Source organism: Eucyclogobius newberryi, unplaced genomic scaffold (genome assembly GCF_026437365.1).
Source record: "Eucyclogobius newberryi isolate DKJ021-1_F unplaced genomic scaffold, fEucNew1.0.hap1 SCAF_2, whole genome shotgun sequence".
NCBI lineage: Eukaryota > Metazoa > Chordata > Actinopteri > Gobiiformes > Gobiidae > Eucyclogobius > Eucyclogobius newberryi.
The window spans coordinates 2,300,909-2,322,459 of NW_027315834.1; the positions used below are offsets into that span (position 1 = coordinate 2,300,909).

Sequence of the window (21,551 nt, forward strand, 5' to 3'; positions counted from 1 at the left end):
ATCCTCCAGAGCCCTACACCACTCAGAGGAGTGTGCATCCTCCAGAGCCCTACACCACTCAGAGGTGAACCCGATTGCACCTGTATTTCCAACACTGACATCTCAGCACCTAACCCTTTACTCTGCTCCTCTGTCAGATGTCAATCACTCCCTGGTTATTGTTCCTCCTGTGCCTCTCGAGTTTGACACGTCCAGTGTAGGTTGGACATTTGTCACTAGTTTTCCCTTAATGTTAAAGGAAACTCACGATGCCATTGGGCTGATTGTATTGGTTTTGCCATTAATAATTTTTGAATGTCTTTAAAGTCGAACACAACAAACAAACACAGGAACTACAGACACAGGAACTACAGACACAGGAACTACAGACACAGGAACTACAGACACAGGAACTACAGACACAGGAACTACAGACACAGGAACTACAGACACAGGAAACAGATGAAAAGATAACATAGAAAACAAAAGGGTTCGTGCTGAAAACGTGCACCAAACCCAAAACCTGATCATGTGGAGAGTTTAATGTAAAACTATAATTTATATTTACAACCGGTTTTATGCCACCCAATAAAGTAAAAAAGGAAATCATAAAAACCTGTCATACGCCTCAGTCCAATGACTTTAAATGATTTTATCTTCTCTAACTGTAATTGTAATGTGTTTTTATTTATTGTATTGTCGTTCTAATGCTCTTGTTCTGTAAAGCAGTGGTCCTCAACTTTATTCAGTCTCAACCCCCATAGCAATAGCAATAGCAATAGCAATAGCAACTACCGCAACCAAATAGTTGGCTTTTGCATCCAAATGTCAATATGTGAGTTTATGCTTCTATGTGAAGGGTTTTCAGTCTTTTGTAAGAATATTACATGTTTGAGTTCAGAACCCCCTGAAATGATTCACGGGCCACATGGGGTCTCGATCCCCAGGTGGAGGACAACCGCTGTAAAGCAATTTGTCTGAATAACTTTGTGTAATTGTGGTGCTGTGCGCTTTAGAATAACAGTTATTATTATAAATTAACAAATCATTTAGAATAATATTGCTTCATGGTAGAATCAATGAAATGTCAACACAAAAGATGTAAAAGGATGTTTCAGTTTCAGTGGGCAGAACATCAACGCTGATTCTCTCAGTTAAGATTGTCACATGTCCAGGTTGTGTCTGTTTTGACCAAGTCTGAAGTATATTAGTATATTTATAAGCCCTAACATGACCTCTTGACCTCACACCTCTCTGCTGCTGCTCTATGTTCTGTGTTTTGTATGTTTATACTTTCAAAAAGAAAAAAAAGGAAAAGGACACGTGTACAGCAGCTCGCCAAGTGTGCAGCAGCCCGCCAAGTCTGCAGCAGCCCGCCAAGTGTGCAGCAGCTCGCCAAGTGTGCAGCAGCTCGCCAAGTGTGCAGCAGCCCGCCAAGTCTGCAGCAGCCCGCCAAGTGTGCAGCAGCTCGCCAAGTGTGCAGCAGCCCGCCAAGTGTGCAGCAGCTCGCCAAGTGTGCAGCAGCTCGCCAAGTGTGCAGCAGCCCGCCAAGTCTGCAGCAGCCCGCCAAGTGTGCAGCAGCTCGCCAAGTGTGCAGCAGCCCGCCAAGTGTGCAGCAGCCCGCCAAGTGTGCAGCAGCCCGCCAAGTGTGCAGCAGCCCGCCAAGTGTGCAGCAGCCCGCCAAGTGTGCAGCAGCCCGCCAAGTGTGCAGCAGCTCGCCAAGTGTGCAGCAGCTCGCCAAGTGTGCAGCAGCTCGCCAAGTGTGCAGCAGCCCGCCAAGTCTGCAGCAGCCCGCCAAGTGTGCAGCAGCTCGCCAAGTGTGCAGCAGCTCGCCAAGTGTGCAGCAGCTCGCCAAGTGTGCAGCAGCCCGCCAAGTGTGCAGCAGCCCGCCAAGTGTGCAGCAGCTCGCCAAGTGTGCAGCAGCTCGCCAAGTGTGCAGCAGCCCGCCAAGTGTGCAGCAGCCCGCCAAGTGTGCAGCAGCCCGCCAAGTGTGCAGCAGCCCGCCAAGTGTGCAGCAGCTCGCCAAGTGTGCAGCAGCTCGCCAAGTGTGCAGCAGCTCGCCAAGTGTGCAGCAGCTCGCCAAGTGTGCAGCAGCCCGCCAAGTCTGCAGCAGCTCGCCAAGTGTGCAGCAGCCCGCCAAGTCTGCAGCAGCTCGCCAAGTGTGCAGCAGCTCGCCAAGTGTGCAGCAGCTCGCCAAGTGTGCAGCAGCTCGCCAAGTGTGCAGCAGCTCGCCAAGTGTGCAGCAGCCCGCCAAGTCTGCAGCAGCCCGCCAAGTGTGCAGCAGCTCGCCAAGTGTGCAGCAGCTCGCCAAGTGTGCAGCAGCTCGCCAAGTGTGCAGCAGCCCGCCAAGTGTGCAGCAGCTCGCCAAGTGTGCAGCAGCTCGCCAAGTGTGCAGCAGCTCGCCAAGTGTGCAGCAGCTCGCCAAGTGTGCAGCAGCCCGCCAAGTCTGCAGCAGCCCGCCAAGTGTGCAGCAGCTCGCCAAGTGTGCAGCAGCCCGCCAAGTCTGCAGCAGCCCGCCAAGTGTGCAGCAGCCCGCCAAGTGTGCAGCAGCTCGCCAAGTGTGCAGCAGCTCGCCAAGTGTGCGGACTCAAAAGTGTCTAAAATTCTTTCATTTGAAATGCGTCAGAATGAGTTCAATCACCCTGACCAGCGCGTTTATTGAGTCAGAGTCAGCTTCACCTAAAGCATAGGCATTTTACTAAATAGACCTCTAAATTGAGGCTTACCTAAATTACAACAGCAGTATAATATACAGTTATAATTCTTCGGTCTAACGCCTCGTCCTCCCTCAGGTGACCGGTACGTGGTGGCAGACTGTGGAGGAGGCACTGTGGACTTGACTGTGCACCAGGTGGAGCAGCCCCAGGGCACGCTGAAGGAGCTCTACAAGGCCTCAGGTATCCCACCAAAACATACTATACTCTTTGAAAGTTACCTTTACAGCTGGTATTAGTCTTTTTAGTCTCTCATAGTTGCTCCTAGGACAGCGTAGTTGAAACTGTAGCTTTATATTTCTGTTCCTAACTGGCCTGACCATAAACCATTTCAAAGAGGAACGTTTTAAGCCTGGACTTAAATGAAGAGACTGTGTCGGCCTCTTTAACATGGACAGGAGCTGATTCCATCACACAGGAGCTCTACCTCCTACTGTGCTTTTAGAGACTCTTGGGACCACCAGAAGGCTCTACCTCCTACTGTGCTTTTAGAGACTCTTGGGACCACCAGAAGGCTCTACCTCCTACTGTGCTTTTAGAGACTCTTGGGACCACCAGAAGGCTCTACCTCCTACTGTGCTTTTAGAGACTCTTGGGACCACCAGAAGGCTCTACCTCCTACTGTGCTTTTAGAGACTCTTGGGACCACCAGAAGGCTCTACCTCCTACTGTGCTTTTAGAGACTCTTGGGACCATCAGAAGGCTCTACCTTCTACTGTGCTTTTAGAGACTCTTGGGACCACCAGAAGGCTCTACCTCCTACTGTGCTTTTAGGGACTCTTGGGACCACCAGAAGGCTCTACCTCCTACTGTGCTTTTAGAGACTCTTGGGACCACCAGAATGCTCTACCTCCTATTGTGCTTTTAGAGACTCTTGGGACCACCAGAAGGCTCTACCTCCTACTGTGCTTTTAGAGACTCTTGGGACCACCAGAAGGCTCTACGTTCTACTGTGCTTTTAGAGACTCTTGGGACCACCAGAAGGCTCTACCTCCTAGTGTGCTTTTAGAGACTCTTGGGACCACCAGAAGGCTCTACCTCCTACTGTGCTTTTAGAGACTCTTGGGACCACCAGAAGGCTCTACCTTCTACTGTGCTTTTAGAGACTCTTGGGACCACCAGAAGGCTCTACCTCCTACTGTGCTTTTAGAGACTCTTGGGACCACCAGAAGGCTCTACCTCCTACTGTGCTTTTAGAGACTCTTGGGACCACCAGAAGGCTCTACCTTCTACTGTGCTTTTAGAGACTCTTGGGACCACCAGAAGGCTCTACCTTCTACTGTGCTTTTAGAGACTCTTGGGACCACCAGAAGGCTCTACCTCCTACTGTGCTTTTAGAGACTCTTGGGACCACCAGAAGGCTCTACCTTCTACTGTGCTTTTAGAGACTCTTGGGACCACCAGAAGGCTCTACCTCCTACTGTGCTTTTAGAGACTCTTGGGACCACCAGAAGGCTCTACCTCCTACTGTGCTTTTAGGGACTCTTGGGACCACCAGAAGGCTCTACCTCCTACTGTGCTTTTAGAGACTCTTGGCACCACCAGAAGGCCAGCATTTTGAGAGTGAAGAGCTCTGTTTGGATGAGATGGTTCTATAGCATCTTTGAGGTGGGAGGGGCCATGTCATTTATGGATTTGTAGGTCAGGATGAGGTGATTCTAAACTCACACACAAAATAGACTAAGATAAGGCAAATTATAAAGTTGCCTTAAATCTAGTGTTTGTTTTGATTTTCAGGACATAAGCCTGGAAACAATCATTTGTTGAGCAGAAGTGTACGACTGCATTCGAATTGTGTGAAGACTTGTTTAAGCCTATTGCATAAAATAAAAATGTTCCACATATTATCTGGGACCCCCTGAAATCATTTCCTGATCCCCAGGTTGAGAAGCACTGACTGATCAAAGTGTTTATGGCTCAACAATGTCACTGTGTCAGAAGTTTACATCGTAATTAAGACATTTTATTTGGAAATCTAAACATCAATAAATGAAAGTGAAAATGGCACAAACACGGTAGAGCAGTGGTTAGCGCTTCACTCCGGTTTCCCCCACAGGCTCCTCCCCTTTGGGGGCCAGGACTTTTTGCTTAAATTAAGGTCAACTTGAAAAAAATAATATGAAGAACATTAAACATATTTTATTCACATGGGGCAGTGGGGGTGGACCTCCTTGTTCTAGATGAATGACTAACTCTTCCTCTCGCGTCGGGCTCCAGGAGGTCCACACGGGGCAGTGGGGGTGGACCTGGCCTTCGAGTCCATGCTGTGTCAGATCTTTGGAGAGGACTTCATCCAGAGCTTCAAAGCCAAGCGGCCTGCAGCGTGGGTGGACCTGAGCATTGCCTTCGAGGCCCGTAAGCGCACGGCTGCTCCGGGACGCACCAATGCACTGAACATCAGCCTGCCCTTCTCCTTCATCGACTACTACAAGAGGCACCGCGGGCACAGCGTGGAGGCGGGGCTCAGGAGGAGCAGGTAAAGGCGGGGCTCAGGAGGAGCAGGTAAAGGCGGGGCTCAGGAGGAGCAGGTAAAGGCGGGGCTCAGGAGGAGCAGGTAAAGGCGGGGCTCAGGAGGAGCAGGTAAAGCGGGCACAGCGTGGAGGCGGGGCTCAGGAGGAGCAGGTAAAGGCGGGGCTCAGGAGGAGCAGGTAAAGCGGGCACAGCGTGGAGGCGGGGCTCAGGAGGAGCAGGTAAAGCGGGCACAGCGTGGAGGCGGGGCTCAGGAGGAGTGAAGCCCTAACTGAGCATGTGCATGAGCATGCAAGGGTAGATCATTGCCGCTTGCGGCTATATTTATTATTGTTATTATCATCTAGAACAGACTTTTCAAGTAGGCTATAGTTTGCAGTGCAACAGGCCAACTGTGTGTTCGTTGCTTCTCTGACACATCCACGCTCACTGCGCTTTGGGAGTTTTGAGACTGACCTGGACCAGAGCACATGGAGCGAATGGAGACCTCATGTGACCTCCAAAGGTCACCCAAATTCCTCGTCTCCTCTTTTCCAGATTATTTTGGTTCCTCTGGTGATTTCCCTTCAATAATAACTAAACCAACATTATTTTGTTCAGGAGTCCAGGTAGTTTTCAAAGTTGATCCGTGGAGAGAAGCAGCACAACACTTCATCAGGTTATTTACTTCTGCCCTTTACATCCCAAAAAGACCCCTATCTCTGGCCCCGTCCCCACAGGGACAGGCCTCGCCCTGGATCTATGAGAGTAATCTGACCCTGTGTGTGTGTGTGTGTGTGTGTGTGTGTGTGTGTGTGTCTGTGTGTGTGTGTGTGTGTGTCTGTGTGTTTGTGTGTGTGTCTGTGTGTGTGTGTGTGTGTCTGTGTGTGTGTGTGTGTGTGTGTGTGTGTCTGTGTGTGTGTGTGTCTGTGTGTGTGTGTGTGTGTGTGTCTGTGTGTGTGTGTGTGTGTCTGTGTGTGTGTGTGTGTGTCTGTGTGTGTGTGTCTGTGTGTGTGTGTGTGTGTGTGTGACTGGACTGAACCAAGTCAAAGACAAAAGGACATAAATAAATGCCATGGAAAAGATTGAATCTACTATTTGCACGTGTGAAAATGAATATAGTGAATAGTGTTGTGAGCCGAGGATCGGGCGGGACTTTCAGCAAATGAACAGGTCTGAATGTGATGCTGTTCTGTTCAGATGAGTCTTCTCCCATGTTCTGGACATGTGGAGAGTGATCCCTGATTGACCCTGACTCATATTGTGTCCTGTGTGAGCAGCATGAAGACGGTGAAGTGGTCGTCCCAGGGCATGCTGCGCCTCACCCAGGAGGCCATGCACCAGCTCTTCCAGCCCACCATCCAGAGCATCGTCCGACACATTGGTAAGAACAGCTCCTCATCACAAACTACATCGGGTTGTGTTTTTCCATTTAACCCTGAAAGTGCTCCACGAACATCTGCACAAAAGCTGAGATTAAGACTGATATTTTTGTTTCATGACTAGTTGAAAATCAGGACGACTTTTAGCTCTTTAGTCTCTTTTGTGTTGAGTACGAGCTGCGATCACCTGCACGCGCTGCGATCACCTGCACGCGCTGCGATCACCTGCACGCGCTGCGATCACCTGCACGCGCTGCGATCACCTGCACGCGCTGCGATCACCTGCACGCGCTGCGATCACCTGCACGCGCACGACTGCTGGTCGGATGCGTTCCATTCCTCTCTGAGGTTGGAACACCGACTTCCGAGACATTTTCTCTGTTCCAGTTGTCAAGTCGGAAACTTCATGAGCAGAAGTGTAGTTTATGTACGATTCAAACAAGTGGTACAAAGCAGAAAAGTGCTCCATTCAGCTAAAACGTGGCTCAAAGTAGGTTTCTTTATTAACCCTGACAGTTTTATTACATTTGCAGTTTATAAAACATTGTCTGAGTGAATTTTAGATTTTGTTGATATTAGCTCTGCGTTGACGTTAGCATCATTAGCATCACAGAACGTTTTAAAACTGCAGAGGCTCAACAGCCGGAGCAGATTCACAGACAGCAGAGAAACTAAAGGTAAAATAGTACAAAACTATCAATACTTTACCTGTCGGAGGTTAAATTTCCTTCAAACACAAGGCACAGCCATGTGGGATTCTGAAGTGGGGCCCGAGTTTCCACAAAGGAATTCCGAGATGTACTGAAAGAATGTTCCAGTGTGAATTTGTCAGTCGGACAACTGGACACAGCATTAGACACGTTTGATATACAGCGTAAGCAGGTAAACGTATCCAAAATGGTCTTAAATCGTACAAAGTCGCACAGTATAAGCCTTAAGACTCGTCCATCTGTTGGCATCAGGTGGCAAAAATGAGTGTCATCTCAAGTGAGTGTTTCACTTCAACTGTTACCAGCAAATGTCTCTCACTGTAAAAGCCTGAGAGAAGTAGAATGTAACTTTGGACAAACCCTTTGTGTCTTCCTGCCCCGCCCCAGAGGAGCTGCTGAACCGGCCAGAGGTGCAGGGCGTGCGCTTCCTCTTCCTGGTTGGAGGCTTCGCAGAGTCGCCCATGCTGCAGAAGGCCATCCAGAGGTCGGTGGGCCACAGCTGTCGCATCATCATCCCTCACGACGTGGGGCTGACCATCCTGAAGGGGGCGGTGCTTTTCGGCCTGGACCCCAGCGTGGTGAGGGTGCGCCGCTGTCCGCTCACCTATGGGGTGGGAGTGCTCAACTGTTTCGTGGAGGGCCGACACCCACGAGACAAGCTGCTGCTGAAGGATGGCCGCGAATGGTGCACAGACATCCTGGACCGCTTCGTCTCTGTCGACCAATCAGTGGCTCTGGGAGACGTGGTGAGGCGGAGCTACACGCCGGCACGCATCGGCCAGCGCAAGATCATCATCAACATCTACTGCAGCCGCTCGGACAATGCGGTTTACGTGTCGGACCCCGGAGTCCGGAAGTGTGGCACCATCACGCTGGACCTGCCACAGCCCTTACCCTGTCCTGGGGCCACGGCAGGGGCCCCATTACTGCGCAGGGAGATCAGGGCTACCATGCAGTTTGGAGACACTGAGATCAAGGTGACCGCGGTGGACGTCATGTCCAACCGCTCAGTGCGGGTGACGGTGGACTTCCTGTCCAACTGAGCAGCAGAAGAACCAAAGACTTGAGGATAGTTGTGCTGAAGAGTGTTTAATCCTTTTTAGAACATCAGCACTTACTCACCTGAGTGTTTCAGGACCAGACCAGTGAGCGCCCCCTACAGGGCAAGTGTACTTTGGGAGTGGACAAACTGCTCAGCCCTTTTTCCTTTTCCTACGCAAAATAAGTGTTCCAAAGGGAGCGAGTAACAAGTGTCTTATTCACAGTGAGTTTTAGAACTAAAAAAACTTAAAAAAATATATATATTTACAACAGAATTACATTTGGATCTCTGCTGTTACCCTACTGGCTGAAGAGGGAATTACACAACGTTTTGAAAATTTCAATTTCAAGCTGGCCTTTCACTCCTGGGTCTCAGCACGCAGTTGTAGTGATCACGATTAGACAGGAAGAATTCAGTCTGGTTTATGGAGTTAAAAACAGCAGAAGATTCTCAGAGCAACGAAACCGTTGAAGAAAACGTCAGTTATGAAGGAGAATGTGGAGGATTCATCAAACTAGAGTGAATGAAGCGAAACGCTCTCTAGGCATGTTAAGAGTGTCAGACATGCAAATCACACGAGTTCAGTTTATTCAGGAGCGTGAACCTCTTCATCTTGACTTTAATATTGCATAATAGAATTTTAGAAATATAAGTGAAACGTCGCTAAAACAAAAGGAAAAGCTTGACTTTATAGGTGCATATTTACAAAATAATCTCACATTCACCTCATTGTTTTCTCTGTGAAGAAAAACTTCATTATTCATGAGATCCATGAGCTTTTGGGGTTCGATCCATGTTTATTGAGATACATAATTATAAATAAATGAATCAGAGATTTTATGCCACGTTGACTTTGTAAATGCTGAAGTCGTTCTGAGGCCAAACGTGTCTTATATAGTTCAGAAAAATACTTGACCTTATCTTAAGTACTTACCATCCCTCATTTGTCCTGGAGCGTTCATTTATAGAACAATATTCACTCACATCATCTGGACACGGTTTTGAAAAACAAGATGTTTTGACTCTCATCAAAAAGTCATTCTCAATCTGCAGAACTGGTCTGAGAACTTTTATCCTAAGCCCCGCCCACCCTCCTGATAACATTCTGTCTTGTTAATTTGTTTACACCGTCTAAATTTGACCTGACTCAAATCTTTGTTACCCCAACAGCCCTGTAATGGACCAGTCAGCATGTTTGCAGCTCCCTCATCACTGGTGTGATTAGCAGAGTCGTTTCCTGACTATGGACTCTAAACGCTGTTGTAAACGACTGGAAAGAGCATCTTTAAACATGTTTAAAAATGCTCTTTCTTTTTGAACAAAGACTTTAAATCTTCTTTCAAAGCATCTTTTGTCCTGCTCAGAATCTTCTCCTCTCTGTATTTGATGGAGTGGTTTGTGTCTTTAAGATGCAGATGCACGTCGCTCTGTGGTCCTGAACTCCAGTGTCTGACGTGCTGATAAAGCCTCTTGTGCAGTGGCTGTTTAGTCTCACTATGTGGCGCTCTTTACAGCTGCACTCACTGCATTGGACAGAATAAACTACATTACTCTGTGTTTGAGTAGGCATCTTGTCCTAAGGGTGAACCGTTTTTTGTCTCAAAGTGTCCAGATGACTACACTTACCTCAGGTTTGACTCACATTGCAGACGCCAGTCAAGAGTGACAAGAGTGACATGAGGATCAGAGTCGACATGAAAAAATAACCCCAGTAATTACAATCATCCAGTGAATATAAAAGGTTAATATAGGCGACATTAGTGAGAGGCGCCTTCATGGGAAGAGGCGTGTCTCTTCAGTCTGAGTGAGGGGCTCTGACCGCTCTGCTGCAGGAGCCGAAGAAGAAGGAACTGGTTTAGAAAAGGGCCCTCAACCAGAAAAGACGCAGAACGCCACAAGCTCATGTCTTTGGTCTAAACGTCGTGTGCAAACCAAATAAATCAAACATTTCCCGCTGATAACTTTCCAACTTTAATTAATGATTTAAAATGTTGTCATAGTGTCACGGTGGCGCAGCGGTTAGCACTCTCACCTCACAGAAAGAAGGTCCAGAGTTCGGCTCCAGGCGGGCTGGGGCCTTTCTGTGTGGAGTTTGCATGTTCTCCCTGTGTTGGTGTAGGTTTCCTCTGGCTTCTCCCCTTTGGGGCCAGGAATCCCCTCAAAGAGATTCTAAACCTCAGACTTTTCTGGTCAATATCCTGGGCCAAGAAAGTCTTTGTTGTGAAATTCCGGGTGTATGTAAAGGTCACGCCACAGACGTGTGGACAATAAAGGGTCAGAACTAGATCAGACACCAGCAGGCTCACCGAAGTCAGAATTGGCTCCAACATGGCGGCCCTCGTGGTGGCCATAATCCCTATCTTAAAAGACAATTGTATGCAGCCCTCGATAGGCTTCAGACGCTGGGTCAGGGACAAGAGCGGATTTGGACCCAAGAAAAAATGAGCGCCTGAGCTGCATCAGAGGGACCGGTCTCAGTCACCGCCATGTTGGAATTCTAACTTCTGTGAGTTAGTGTTTGATCTAGACCCAACTGTAAGTAAAGAGCTGATCTGACCATGAGACTCAATATTATACACCACATAGTGGTCATATACTGAACTGCAGTTTACTTTAACATTCTGGAAATAATGCGTCTTGTGTATGTGACGCAAACATACTAGTGTGTCATGTATGAATCTGTCCTGTGATGAGATTAAAGGACGTGTGTCCCTTTAAAGCTGCGCCTGTGTGTGTGGCCCTTTAAGAGCTGCGCCTGTGTGTGTGGCCCTTTAAGAGCTGCGCCTGTGTGTGTGGCCCTTTAAGAGCTGCGCCTGTGTGTGTGGCCCTTTAAGAGCTGCGCCTGTGTGTGTGGCCCTTTAAGAGCTGCGCCTGTGTGTGTGGCCCTTTAAGAGCTGCGCCTGTGTCACAGGCTGGACTATGTGCTCTTTGTCTTTAGAACATGGTGTTTAGAGAACTTCTCTGTAATAACAACACAAACAAGAGAACAGTTTGAGCTGGAACTTTATTCATGACACTGGTCCAATAAATACTTGTACACAGCAGAGGACAGAGGCCCCAGAGGACAGAGGCCCCAGAGGACAGAGGCCCCAGAGGACAGAGGCCCCAGAGGACAGAGGCCCCAGAGGACAGAGGCCCCAGAGCTGCTCTTGTCCTGTGCCACATCATGACCTAAACTCAGTGTGTGAGCTGAGCAGAGCTGAGCAGAGGCTGTAAAGAGCTGAGCTGCTGAAGATCTGGTGCTGAACACAAAAGCCAACAGTAAAAAAACAGAAACAGTCCACCTGAGCTGGGCGTGTACCCCGGTGCGACCATGGCCCCCAGTGCTCAGTGTGCGTGAGGTCTACCACGGCCCCTGCCCCGCCCTCCTCCCATGGGGGGGCCGTCCACACTGCTGCGGGGGTTCTTGATGGTCTCGTCCACAGACAGGATGAGACAAGCGGCTTCGGAGGCGGCGGTCAGGGCGTTGATGCGCACGATGGACGGCTCCCACACACACGCCACAAAGTTATCTGCGATATCCTCGTTGTTGATGTCTACTCCATACCACATCCCACCCTGAGACACACACGGGACACGCTTAGAACATCAGCACGTGAATGGGATTCTTTAACACTTTTTACTCGATTTTTGTAATGCCCAAAATCACGAGGCTGGCGCTTCCCCAGAGCACCCCCCGGTCCCAGAGCACCCGCTTCTGCATGGAGCGCACAGCACACCCGCATGGAGCGCAGTCTGCATGGAACGCAGCGTGCATGGAGCGTACCTGTGCGTGCATGGAGCGTACCTGTGCGTGCATGGAGCGTACCTGTGCGTGCATGGAGCGTACCTGTGCGTGCATGGAGCGTACCTGTGCGTGCATGGAGCGTACCTGTGCGTGCATGGAGCGTACCTGTGCGTGCTTGGCTCGGAGCTTGTTGAGGATGTTTGTTGCGTCAAAGCCTGCGTTGTTGCACAGCTGTCGGGGGATGATCTCCAGGGCTTTGGCGTAAGCTCCGATCAGCAGCTGCTGTTTGCCCGGGATGGTCCTGGAGTAGTCCCGCAGGTACTTGGACAGCTCCATCTCGATGGCTCCTCCTCCTGCCACGATGGAGTCATTCTGCCGCACACACAAAGGCTCAGCACTCGCACAGTCACAGAAGTGGAGTTAGAGACTTGGGCAGAGACATACTTTGATGGCGCGGCGTACGATCATGATGGCGTCGTGCAGAGAGCGCTCAGTCTCCTCGGTGAACTGCTCGGCTCCTCCTCTCAGGATGATGGTGCAGGTTTTGGCTTTGGGGCAGCCCTTAAAGAAGTTATACCTGCGGACAGAAGGAGGAACTGAGAAAAACTCGTCTTTTATATTAGTGAGAGTGGCAAGTTCAAAGGTTAAAGGTTTCACTGAAATGTTCCAGGTCAAAATCACAGCAGTGGTTTTAAGTGACTAATGCTGTGACATGAACATTGTACAAGTAAATGCACAATGAGCCCAAAGCCATGAAAGAAGTATCGAGGTGCATTTCCCCAGGCACCAGAGCATAAAATGCAGCTTTAAATCATGAGTAAACTTCTAGCTCTAAATAGCTGTGACCACGCCCTTCCTGCATCATCTAGACCATTGTCCTCAAGCTCCGGACACTCGTGCACCTTAGAAACTACAGTCTTCACTTCATCTTAGTCCTTGCTATCAGACACAAACAGGAAAAGGCTTCCTGCACCCAGAGACACACTGGAGGACGGGTGTCAGGCTCAGAGCTGCGCCCTGCCCCCTGCGGGACTCTGGTCCAGAGCTCAGGCCAAGAATCCACACTCTAACGCGGTTTAAATGACAGAAAACCATGCCTGGGCAGAGATAGTATTGTCTTGACCAGAGGAAAAAGCAGCTCCTCACCGGTCTCCTCCGACCTGCACCTCCTCGAAGAGCTCGCACTGGCCCAGGACGTCATCAGTGATGTTCCCCACAGATGTCTGGATCGAGCCGCCACAGGCCTGACACACACACACACACAGGGTCAGGACAGCACAGAGCGCGCGCAGACGCACAGAGACACACAGGACAGCACAGAGACAGAGCGCACAGATAGACACACACACAGACAGACACACACACAGACAGACACACACACAGACAGACACACACACAGACAGACACACACACAGACAGAGCTTACCATCATGGTGCGTTTGAGGTCCTCCTCCTGCACGCGTCCTGCACAGAACAAGTCTCTGTCGGCAAAGTACTGCGTGGCCACGTCTCCGATGGGCAGTTTGGACAGCACCACTTTGGCTCCGGACTTGTGGATCTGCTCCAGCTTGTCATACAAGATGTTCCACTCTGCGTCCACGATGGCCTGATAGTCCTGACACAAGAGACCAGGTTCAAGCAGAAACACTGGGAAAACACGTGGCGCTGGTCGAAGCGTCACAACAGAACAACAAAAGTACCACATGTCGGTACAGCCATGTTTGATTTGGCTTCCACCCAAACCCTAATGCTGCTCTGTGATTGGTTCCAGTCACACCTGTGGGCCCTTAATGCCCTGTGATTGGCCCGTTTGCCACCGATTTGTACTTCAAATTCTCAAGAGTTAGAGATCATAATCGTTTTAGTCCTCGTTCATAAATGATCCATTTAAATCTGTGGAGGGTGCACAAACTTACGTGCAGTACACGTTTGCGGCCACTTGAGGGCATCTGCAGCATGTATTTATTATGGTGAAAAGCTTAAAGGTGGAATGGACGATTTTTTTCAGCACATTTTCTTTATCATATTTCCTCGTGTCGTGGATAAATCATTAGTCCTGCCACGTATCAATCATAAAACGCACCTACCGCTCACCTGCAGCCGCGTCAGGCTCGTCCCCACGTTTCCGCGTGCCTAAGCGCATGGATCTATCATAATATAGTTCCCTCAGTGTACGGGGCAAAATGAAGACGGAGAAAGACAGTTCGAGCTGACGCAGAAGTGGACAGAAATCTACGGGAGACGAGAGATGCGATGTGATCCGTCGCGGGGTGTTGTATCAGTTCGCACGGTGGAGTGGCACGTGCAGGGGAGTGGCATGAGTACGGGGGAGGGGCATGAGTACGGGGGAGGGGCATGAGTACGGGGGAGGGGCATGTGCACGGGGGAGTGGCATGTGCACGGGGGAGTGGCATGTGCACGGGGGAGGGGCATGTGCAGGGGAGTGGCATGAGTACGGGGGAGTGGCATGAGCACGGGAGTGGCATGAGCACGGGGGAGTGGCATGAGCAGGGGAGTGGCATGAGCAGGGGAGTGGTATGAGCACGGGGGAGTGGCATGAGCACGGGGGAGTGGCATGAGCACGGGGGAGTGGCATGAGCACGGGGGAGTGGCATGAGCACGGGGGAGTGGCATGAGCACGGGGGAGTGGCATGAGCACGGGGGAGTGGCATGAGCACGGGGGAGTGGCATGAGCACAGGGGAGTGGCATGTGCAGGGGAGTGGCATGAGCACGGGGGAGTGGCATGTGCAGGGGAGTGGCATGTGCACGGGGGAGTGGCATGTGCACGGGGGAGTGGCATGTGCACGGGGGAGTGGCATGTGCAGGGGAGTGGCATGTGCACGGGGGAGTGGCATGAGCAGGGGAGTGGCATGAGCACGGGGGAGTGGCATGTGCACTTCCGCCAGAGTTCTCAAATCGCCGAAAAATCGTCCATTGCGGCTTTAAGATTCAACATGATAAAACCAAACCATCCTGTATAACAGATAAACATAGTTCATACCAAAGTTGGAGAAGGAACCGTTCTGCCACAACGCGCCTGTAGAAGTGAATGTGAGTGTGATATCTAGGATATCTATGGCAGACTCCACCACAAAGCACGTTTACCATGAGCATTTACCTGCCACATGAAGCATACTGGCCTATATATTGTATGATTAAGATAAATATTGATAAAAATGCATATTTGGGGCCCTCCCGCGGGCCCTTCCCGCGGGGCCGCACAGGACTGGGCAGTGGTCACCAGGCTAGACACACAGCATCGAGCTAAAGGCGCTCGTCATAAGGCGCTGGTACAGCTGGCAGCCCGGTGTAAACGCTCTCTTCTTTCTCACACTTATTGTGCTTTATCTCCTATATTTTGTAAATATAGTTAGTATATTTTTTCTATTTTACTGTACGATAGGGACACGCGCTGGAATAGTTTTTTAATTCAACTGTTTTTGACTTTATTCGGCTGGATTGAGTGTTTTCGTCGTGTCGTTGCGATGTGTCTTGGCTCTGAGTCCCCCGGCTCCGGCCCCGCCCCCGGCTCCGGCCCCGCCCCCCGGCCGGCGCCGTACCGCGTTTCCACAAAGGAGGAACTCATGAAACTGCGGAGAACAGTCGTCTTACCCGGAGATCGTCACGTTATCCCGTCGCAATACTGACCTAACCTAATACTGATGTGCAATTCTGTCATATGTGCAATTACTGTGAAATTCATGTGCAGTTCATGTGCTGTCGTGACACATATTCATGTGCAATTACTGTCGGGATCACATGCAATGGTATTTATGTATTTATTTGTCTATGGGAGTTTTTATTTATTTATAGGAGATCTTCTACTGAAAGTGTTTTTCAGACTTCCTATAAGTGATCTGTTCTTCTGTATCTACCTCTGGATCTACCTGCGTTGCACCAATGAAATTTCCCCATGTGGGACAATAAAGGAATATCTTATCTTATCTTATCTTAAAGTAAGAGGTAAGTCTGGTTTCAGTCAGTGAGAGACATTTATGTTCTGAAGAAAGACGTGATTTCATTGTTCTAGGGTTGTACGGATGCAGAGATGATACTGTCAGAGTTAGAAGTAACCCATGATTCTGAAATGGGTTACAAATGGCACAGCGGTTCTGAGAGTGTGGAAGCTTCTGCTGAAGTGGTCTCGCTTCAACATTTGAGCCACCATCTTCCTCAGAAGCTTCAAGGCTCATTTCTGCTGGACGTTGGAGAAGCACAGAGGCTTCTGCACGTGCTCCGTTTTGTCCGTCTAATAGATGCAGTTTGTAACAGTTATGGTTTTTCTCTTACTAACCCTCTGCTGCTCAGTTCCAGAACACAGCCTTGACACATTGGCTGGAGACAGACATTTAGCGATGGTGAGCACTCGGACTGTATGAAAAGAGCATAAATGAGCCTTTAGTGCCACCAGAGGGCTGAAGTCCACATCATGTACTGGAAACATGGACAATCAGAGGAAAAACCATGTTCATGAATACTTCTGTACATGTGCTTTTTTGTCTTATTTCTAATACATTTGCAAAGAATTCTAACAAACTCTGTCATTATGTTTGCAGAATTTTGATTGTCACATAACAAAATGTGGGAAAAGTGACGCACTCGATACGGGGAATAAAACTGGGACATATTTTCATTTATTCTTCGTGAACAGATCTAAATCGATACCTCCACAGACTTGACTCGGACTTCGGCGTTGTCCTTCTCCGCCTTCAGCTCCAGCTCCACGTTAAGCAGAGCGATCTTTGGGTTCTCGTAGCGTTTGGGCTGCATCTCGAAACCGGCGTACGAGAAGGTCTTTTTGAAGGCGACGCCGAGGACCAGCTGGGACTCCTGTAACGCATGAACACAAAAGTTTCACGTCAGACTCCATGAGGCTGGTTACGTTTGTCACATGGTACGTCTCATCCCTTCGCGGCTCCGCCGCACCGTTAATGGCCGTGTCAGCCTCGAGCACCACTCTTACTTCCTCACACGCTACAGGGTAAAGGAGCGTGCCACTCACTGGGCCATGCAGCGAGGGAGTGGAGCTTTCAGATTTATGCCAGTTACAATAGGACTCGTGTGAGAAGCAGACAAGGATGACAGAGAAGCCCTTTCTATCTTGCAGATAGCGCGCTGATATGGGAAAGAGTCAATCTAAAAAGGGATGTGTCCATCTCGGGGACAAGTCATGCTGTTAATGTCAAATAAATAAGGGAAAGTGTGTCTTTGTGATTTTATTGCAATATTTTAATGCATTGTGTGTCATTTCTTTGTGATTTTAATGCATTTTTTCCTGTCGTGAAACACTTTGAATTGACTTGTGTATGAAATGTGCTCTACAAATAAACTTGCCTTTCTGCCTCAGCTTTAAGCCAACCCTCCCCAGCCCCGTGTAGGACATTGTAAAGGGTGCGATACCTCCATCCCCAGCCCCGTGTAGGACATTGTAAAGGGTGCGATACCTCCATCCCCAGCCCCGTGTAGGACATTGTAAAGGGTGCGATACCTCCATCCCCAGCCCCGTGTAGGACATTGTAAAGGGTGCGATACCTCCATCCCCCCGTGTAGGACATTGTAAAGGGTGCGATACCTCCATCCCCAGCCCCGTGTAGGACACTGTAAAGGGTGCGATACCTCCATCCCCCCGTGTAGGACATTGTAAAGGGTGCGATACCTCCATCCCCAGCCCCGTGTAGGACACTGTAAAGGGTGCGATACCTCCAGAGCTCCTCCCTGGACCTTCTTGATGCCGATCATCTTGAGAGGCAGCAGCTCGTCCAGAGACATGACGGCGTCCACCACCATCTTGGAGAAGAAGTCCTTCTGGCCAGCGATGAGCTTGGAGTTGAGGGCTGTGGCCGCACACTTCTCCAGCAGCTGCCTCTGCTCACTGCAGCACACGGCGGGAAAACTACTGAGCATCCAACAGTCATCCAACCAACAAGCTTAAGAAGCAGGATTAACCATTTTACTTTAAAATGTATTTTATTCTGATCACTTATGTTAGAATACCTGTGTATGGAAAATGACACTTCCAGCAAACAAAAATAGATAACATAATAGTACTTCCTGGTTCGCCATGTGCAGCAAATGTAATATATATTAGAGGTAAATCCATAACTGGATTTGACAGACAACTAAATAACATTTATTTTGTGTACTACTTCAGTATTGTCAGAAAATGTTGTTTAATTCTCTACATTCAGGATGGAATTGTCTTCCTTTTAAGAATGTTCATATATATATTTTCACTAACTGGCAGATGTAAAAGTGTGGTAAATAAAATGGGGTCCACGCTGCAACATGACATATTTACACAGAACTGTAGTGATGCACGTGCTTTCATTGGACCAGCAGGTCCCGTGGGTGCGGTTAGGGCGGGCCAAGAAACTCATTTCATTGCGGGGCGGGTCATAAAACACTGAGCTTTATTTCAGCTCAAACCAGAGCAGTGCTGTCCTAATGTGACCCACGAAGCACAATGGAAAAATATTGAGTGTGCAGTCACTCTGAGAAAGTGAAGAAACACTGGGGAAAATCTGTGCTTACGACATGGGAAAAACTAATCGAAACATATTAAACTTATGACCAAGGTTTTAAGCCAAAGAGCACCAAGCTGAGGGTTAAGATTAGGATAACAAAGGGCATAGTTTTCTACCAAACCGTGAAAGAGAATCACATAAAAAGCTCCGATTTGTGGAAAGAATCCTTTGACTTGGAGAAACAATAGTTTCATAGGCTTTTACAAATACATTAAAGCCAAGAAATGAGAAAACAACAACAGTTATATCAAATGTGAAAGAGAGGGTCATTTTGGAAAAGTGTGTACTTCACAGTGGAGGACCACAAGGAGTTTCTTTATAACAGTGTCAAAGTGCTCATTATTCACAGGGAGGGGCTATCGCCTGTTCAGGGAGGGGCTATGTTCAGGGAGGGGCTATCGCCTGTTCAGGGAGGGGCTATCGCCTGTTCAGGGAGGGGCTATGTTCAGGGAGGGGCTATCGCCTGTTCAGGGAGGGGCTATGTTCAGGGAGGGGCTATCGCCTGTTCAGGGAGGGGCTATCGCCTGTTCAGGGAGGGGCTATGTTCAGGGAGGGGCTATCGCCTGTTCAGGGAGGGGCTATGTTCAGGGAGGGGCTATCGCCTGTTCAGGGAGGGGCTATCGCCTGTTCAGGGAGGGGCTATCGCCTGTTCAGGGAGGGGCTATCGCCTGTTCAGGGAGGGGCTATCGCCTGTTCAGGGAGGGGCTATCGCCTGTTCAGGGACTGTCCTGTTGCACATCTACTCATCGCTGTTGAAGAATGAAGTCGCGGCTCATACAGTAGTTTTTAATGTAATCTTGGTGCCTCAAATTTACCGTTTGTCATCCTTCTTGACCGACACGGAGATCTCCCGGATCTTGCCGACTGCCAGGTTGGTGGCGGTGCGGAAGGCTCTGATGATGGTCTGAGGGTGAAGCCCCTCCTCCACGTAAGGCTTCAGCTGCTTCAGGAACTCAGCGGCCAGCAGGGTGACCGAAGTGGTGCCGTCACCCACCTGCACAAACACATCATTCACCCTCAAGTCACCCTTCACAGGGGGGGGGGGCTGTGTGACTGACCTCTGCGTCCTGGGAGCGGGCGATGTCCACGAGGGTCTTGGCGGCCGGGTGCACCACATCCAGCAGCTTTAGGATGGTGGCTCCGTCGTTCGAGATGGTGGCTTTGCCTGGAAAAACACAACACTTTCGTATCTTGGAGATTTCTTACAACGGTTGACGAGCTTGGACTCACCTCTGCCGTCCACCATGAGTTTGTCCATGCCACGGGGCCCAAGGGTGGTCCTCACAGCCTCCGCAATCACCTACACACACACACACACACACACACACACACACACACACACACACACACACACACACACACACACACACACACACACACACACACACACACACACACACACACACACACACACACACACACACACACACACACACACACACACACACACACACACACACACACACACACACACACACACACACACACACACACACACACACACACACACACACACACACACACACACACACACACACACACTTTTAAACATAGTTCGGGTTTAACAGTTGCTAAAATCACTATTTTGTTCAGTTAAGGTGTTGGTAAGTGTGGACGAGGAAGCTTAGATGTGAATGTCCACAAAGATTTGTAGTTCTCCTTCTTCTTCTTTGGCGTTTTATGGCAAGTTTAAAAGGTTCTTAAGGTACCGAAGTGTCTCTAAATTCTCCATAAGTAGAAGTAATAAAAGTGGGAGTGTTATAGTGACCTGACAGGCGTTGATGTTGCTGATGAGCTGGGGGACGCCCTGGGACGTGTCGGTCCCCTCCTTCAGCAGGATCACTGGTGTGGGCTGCACACACAGAACACTTTAGAGCAGGTTTCATTTCAGAGTTACAGCTTACAACACATGGAGCGGGCCCTGGGCGACATGGAGCGGGCCCTGGGCCGTTTCCGAAGCACTTTTAGGCACATGTGCAATAATAAAAGCACAAATACATTAATTAAACTAGGCCGCGTCCTTCCACGGAAGAAAATGTATTGCTGATTTTAAAATAGGACGTGAAAGGTAAAACATTTGCACACAAATGCATTAATAATACACAACTAAACTGTGAAATGATTTTATTAATAACCACTGTGGATGATGTAGTGCTACAGCGTACCACTAGATGTCACTCTGGAGAAGTGTTTGGGTCAAATGGTTAGGTACCCAGAACTAAATGCAGAACTTTTAAGCAAAGAGTTCCTCTACAATCCCCATAGCAACAGTCCTGAATAAAACAACCCAATTCTAAATTATGAATATTGTAAAGCGGTTCTAACGTGTGTTGCGGAGTCATGACTCTAGTCCAAGCTAAAGGGGCGTTTGAGGGCTGCTTTTCAGGCAGAATTTCCGCGTGACCACCGGAGCAGGCTGCTGACCACCGGGGCAGGCTGCTGACCACCGGGGCAGGCTGCTGACCACCGGGGCAGGCTGCTGACCACTCATGTTAATGTGTTGGATTGTAAACTATTGCAGCAGGACAGGAACAGACCAGATTAGCACTCGCTACTGAATATACTGGACAAACTCTGACACAGACTCCGGCACCAATTTCACACTTATAAATACAGAGTTCTCCATTCAAACTTAATAACAGTATTATATTTATCCCTTGTGAGTATAAAGTCCCTGATCTCCATTGAACGGTGCGCACGCGCGCAGCCTGCTTTGTACGCCCCGGTCAGCAGACTATGCTAACACAATGCTAACACAAACCGGCTGACAATAAACACATTTTACGGACAATCCGACTAAACTACGCCGGTGTGCGGATGGAGCACGGGAGCGGGAGGAAACAGGCACATGTCGGACGATAACCGGTGACAGACGGCGGGAGGATGGCTCCGGATAACGGCGCCGTGAGAAGCGCTAGCTCACTCACCATCATCTTTGAAGCGGCTCCTTCGAGAAGAGTTGTTCCGGCGTCTGTCCCATAATGCCTTTCGCGAGCAGGGGCGGTGTGGGCTCGGGCTTCCCGG

The 21,551-nt window shown here is 49.5% G+C and overlaps 2 protein-coding genes across 3 annotated transcripts in view; one reads left to right on the plus strand and one right to left on the minus strand.

Moving 5' to 3' along the window:
* Positions 1-8,382, plus strand: part of hspa12b (heat shock protein 12B) — a 39,485-nt gene extending 31,103 nt beyond the window's left edge. Inside the window, exons 9-12 of one of the 2 annotated variants that reach the window (XM_072454681.1) lie at positions 2,772-2,876; positions 4,911-5,169; positions 6,422-6,525; positions 7,621-8,382. In XM_072454681.1, the coding sequence (XP_072310782.1) occupies positions 2,772-2,876; positions 4,911-5,169; positions 6,422-6,525; positions 7,621-8,276 (1,124 nt within the window). In that variant the 3' untranslated portion in view covers positions 8,277-8,382. The remainder of the gene's footprint in view (positions 1-2,771; positions 2,877-4,910; positions 5,170-6,421; positions 6,526-7,620) is intronic. The other variant, XM_072454682.1, reaches the window with a different exon arrangement.
* A 2,878-nt stretch (positions 8,383-11,260) lies between these two features.
* On the minus strand, positions 11,261-21,551 carry cct7 (chaperonin containing TCP1, subunit 7 (eta)). Its single transcript, XM_072454684.1, has 12 exons — positions 21,455-21,551; positions 20,296-20,379; positions 19,758-19,827; positions 19,586-19,692; positions 19,343-19,521; positions 17,704-17,875; positions 16,669-16,833; positions 13,429-13,617; positions 13,149-13,246; positions 12,447-12,579; positions 12,168-12,374; positions 11,261-11,833 (listed from the first exon to the last, which is right to left on the minus strand). The coding sequence occupies exons 1-12, from the start codon at positions 21,458-21,460 to the stop codon at positions 11,603-11,605; spliced, it is 1,641 nt and encodes a 546-aa protein (XP_072310785.1). The 5' UTR covers positions 21,461-21,551; the 3' UTR covers positions 11,261-11,602.

Excerpts from the sequence above, each read along its gene's own strand:
- cct7 (XM_072454684.1), bottom strand. Across the intron at positions 19,693-19,757 it reads ACTCATGGTGGACGGCAGAG|GCAAAGCCACCATCTCGAAC; the intron begins GTGAGTCCAAGC and ends GTGTTTTTCCAG. Across the intron at positions 19,522-19,585 it reads CCCGCTCCCAGGACGCAGAG|GTGGGTGACGGCACCACTTC; the intron begins GTCAGTCACACA and ends GTGTTTGTGCAG.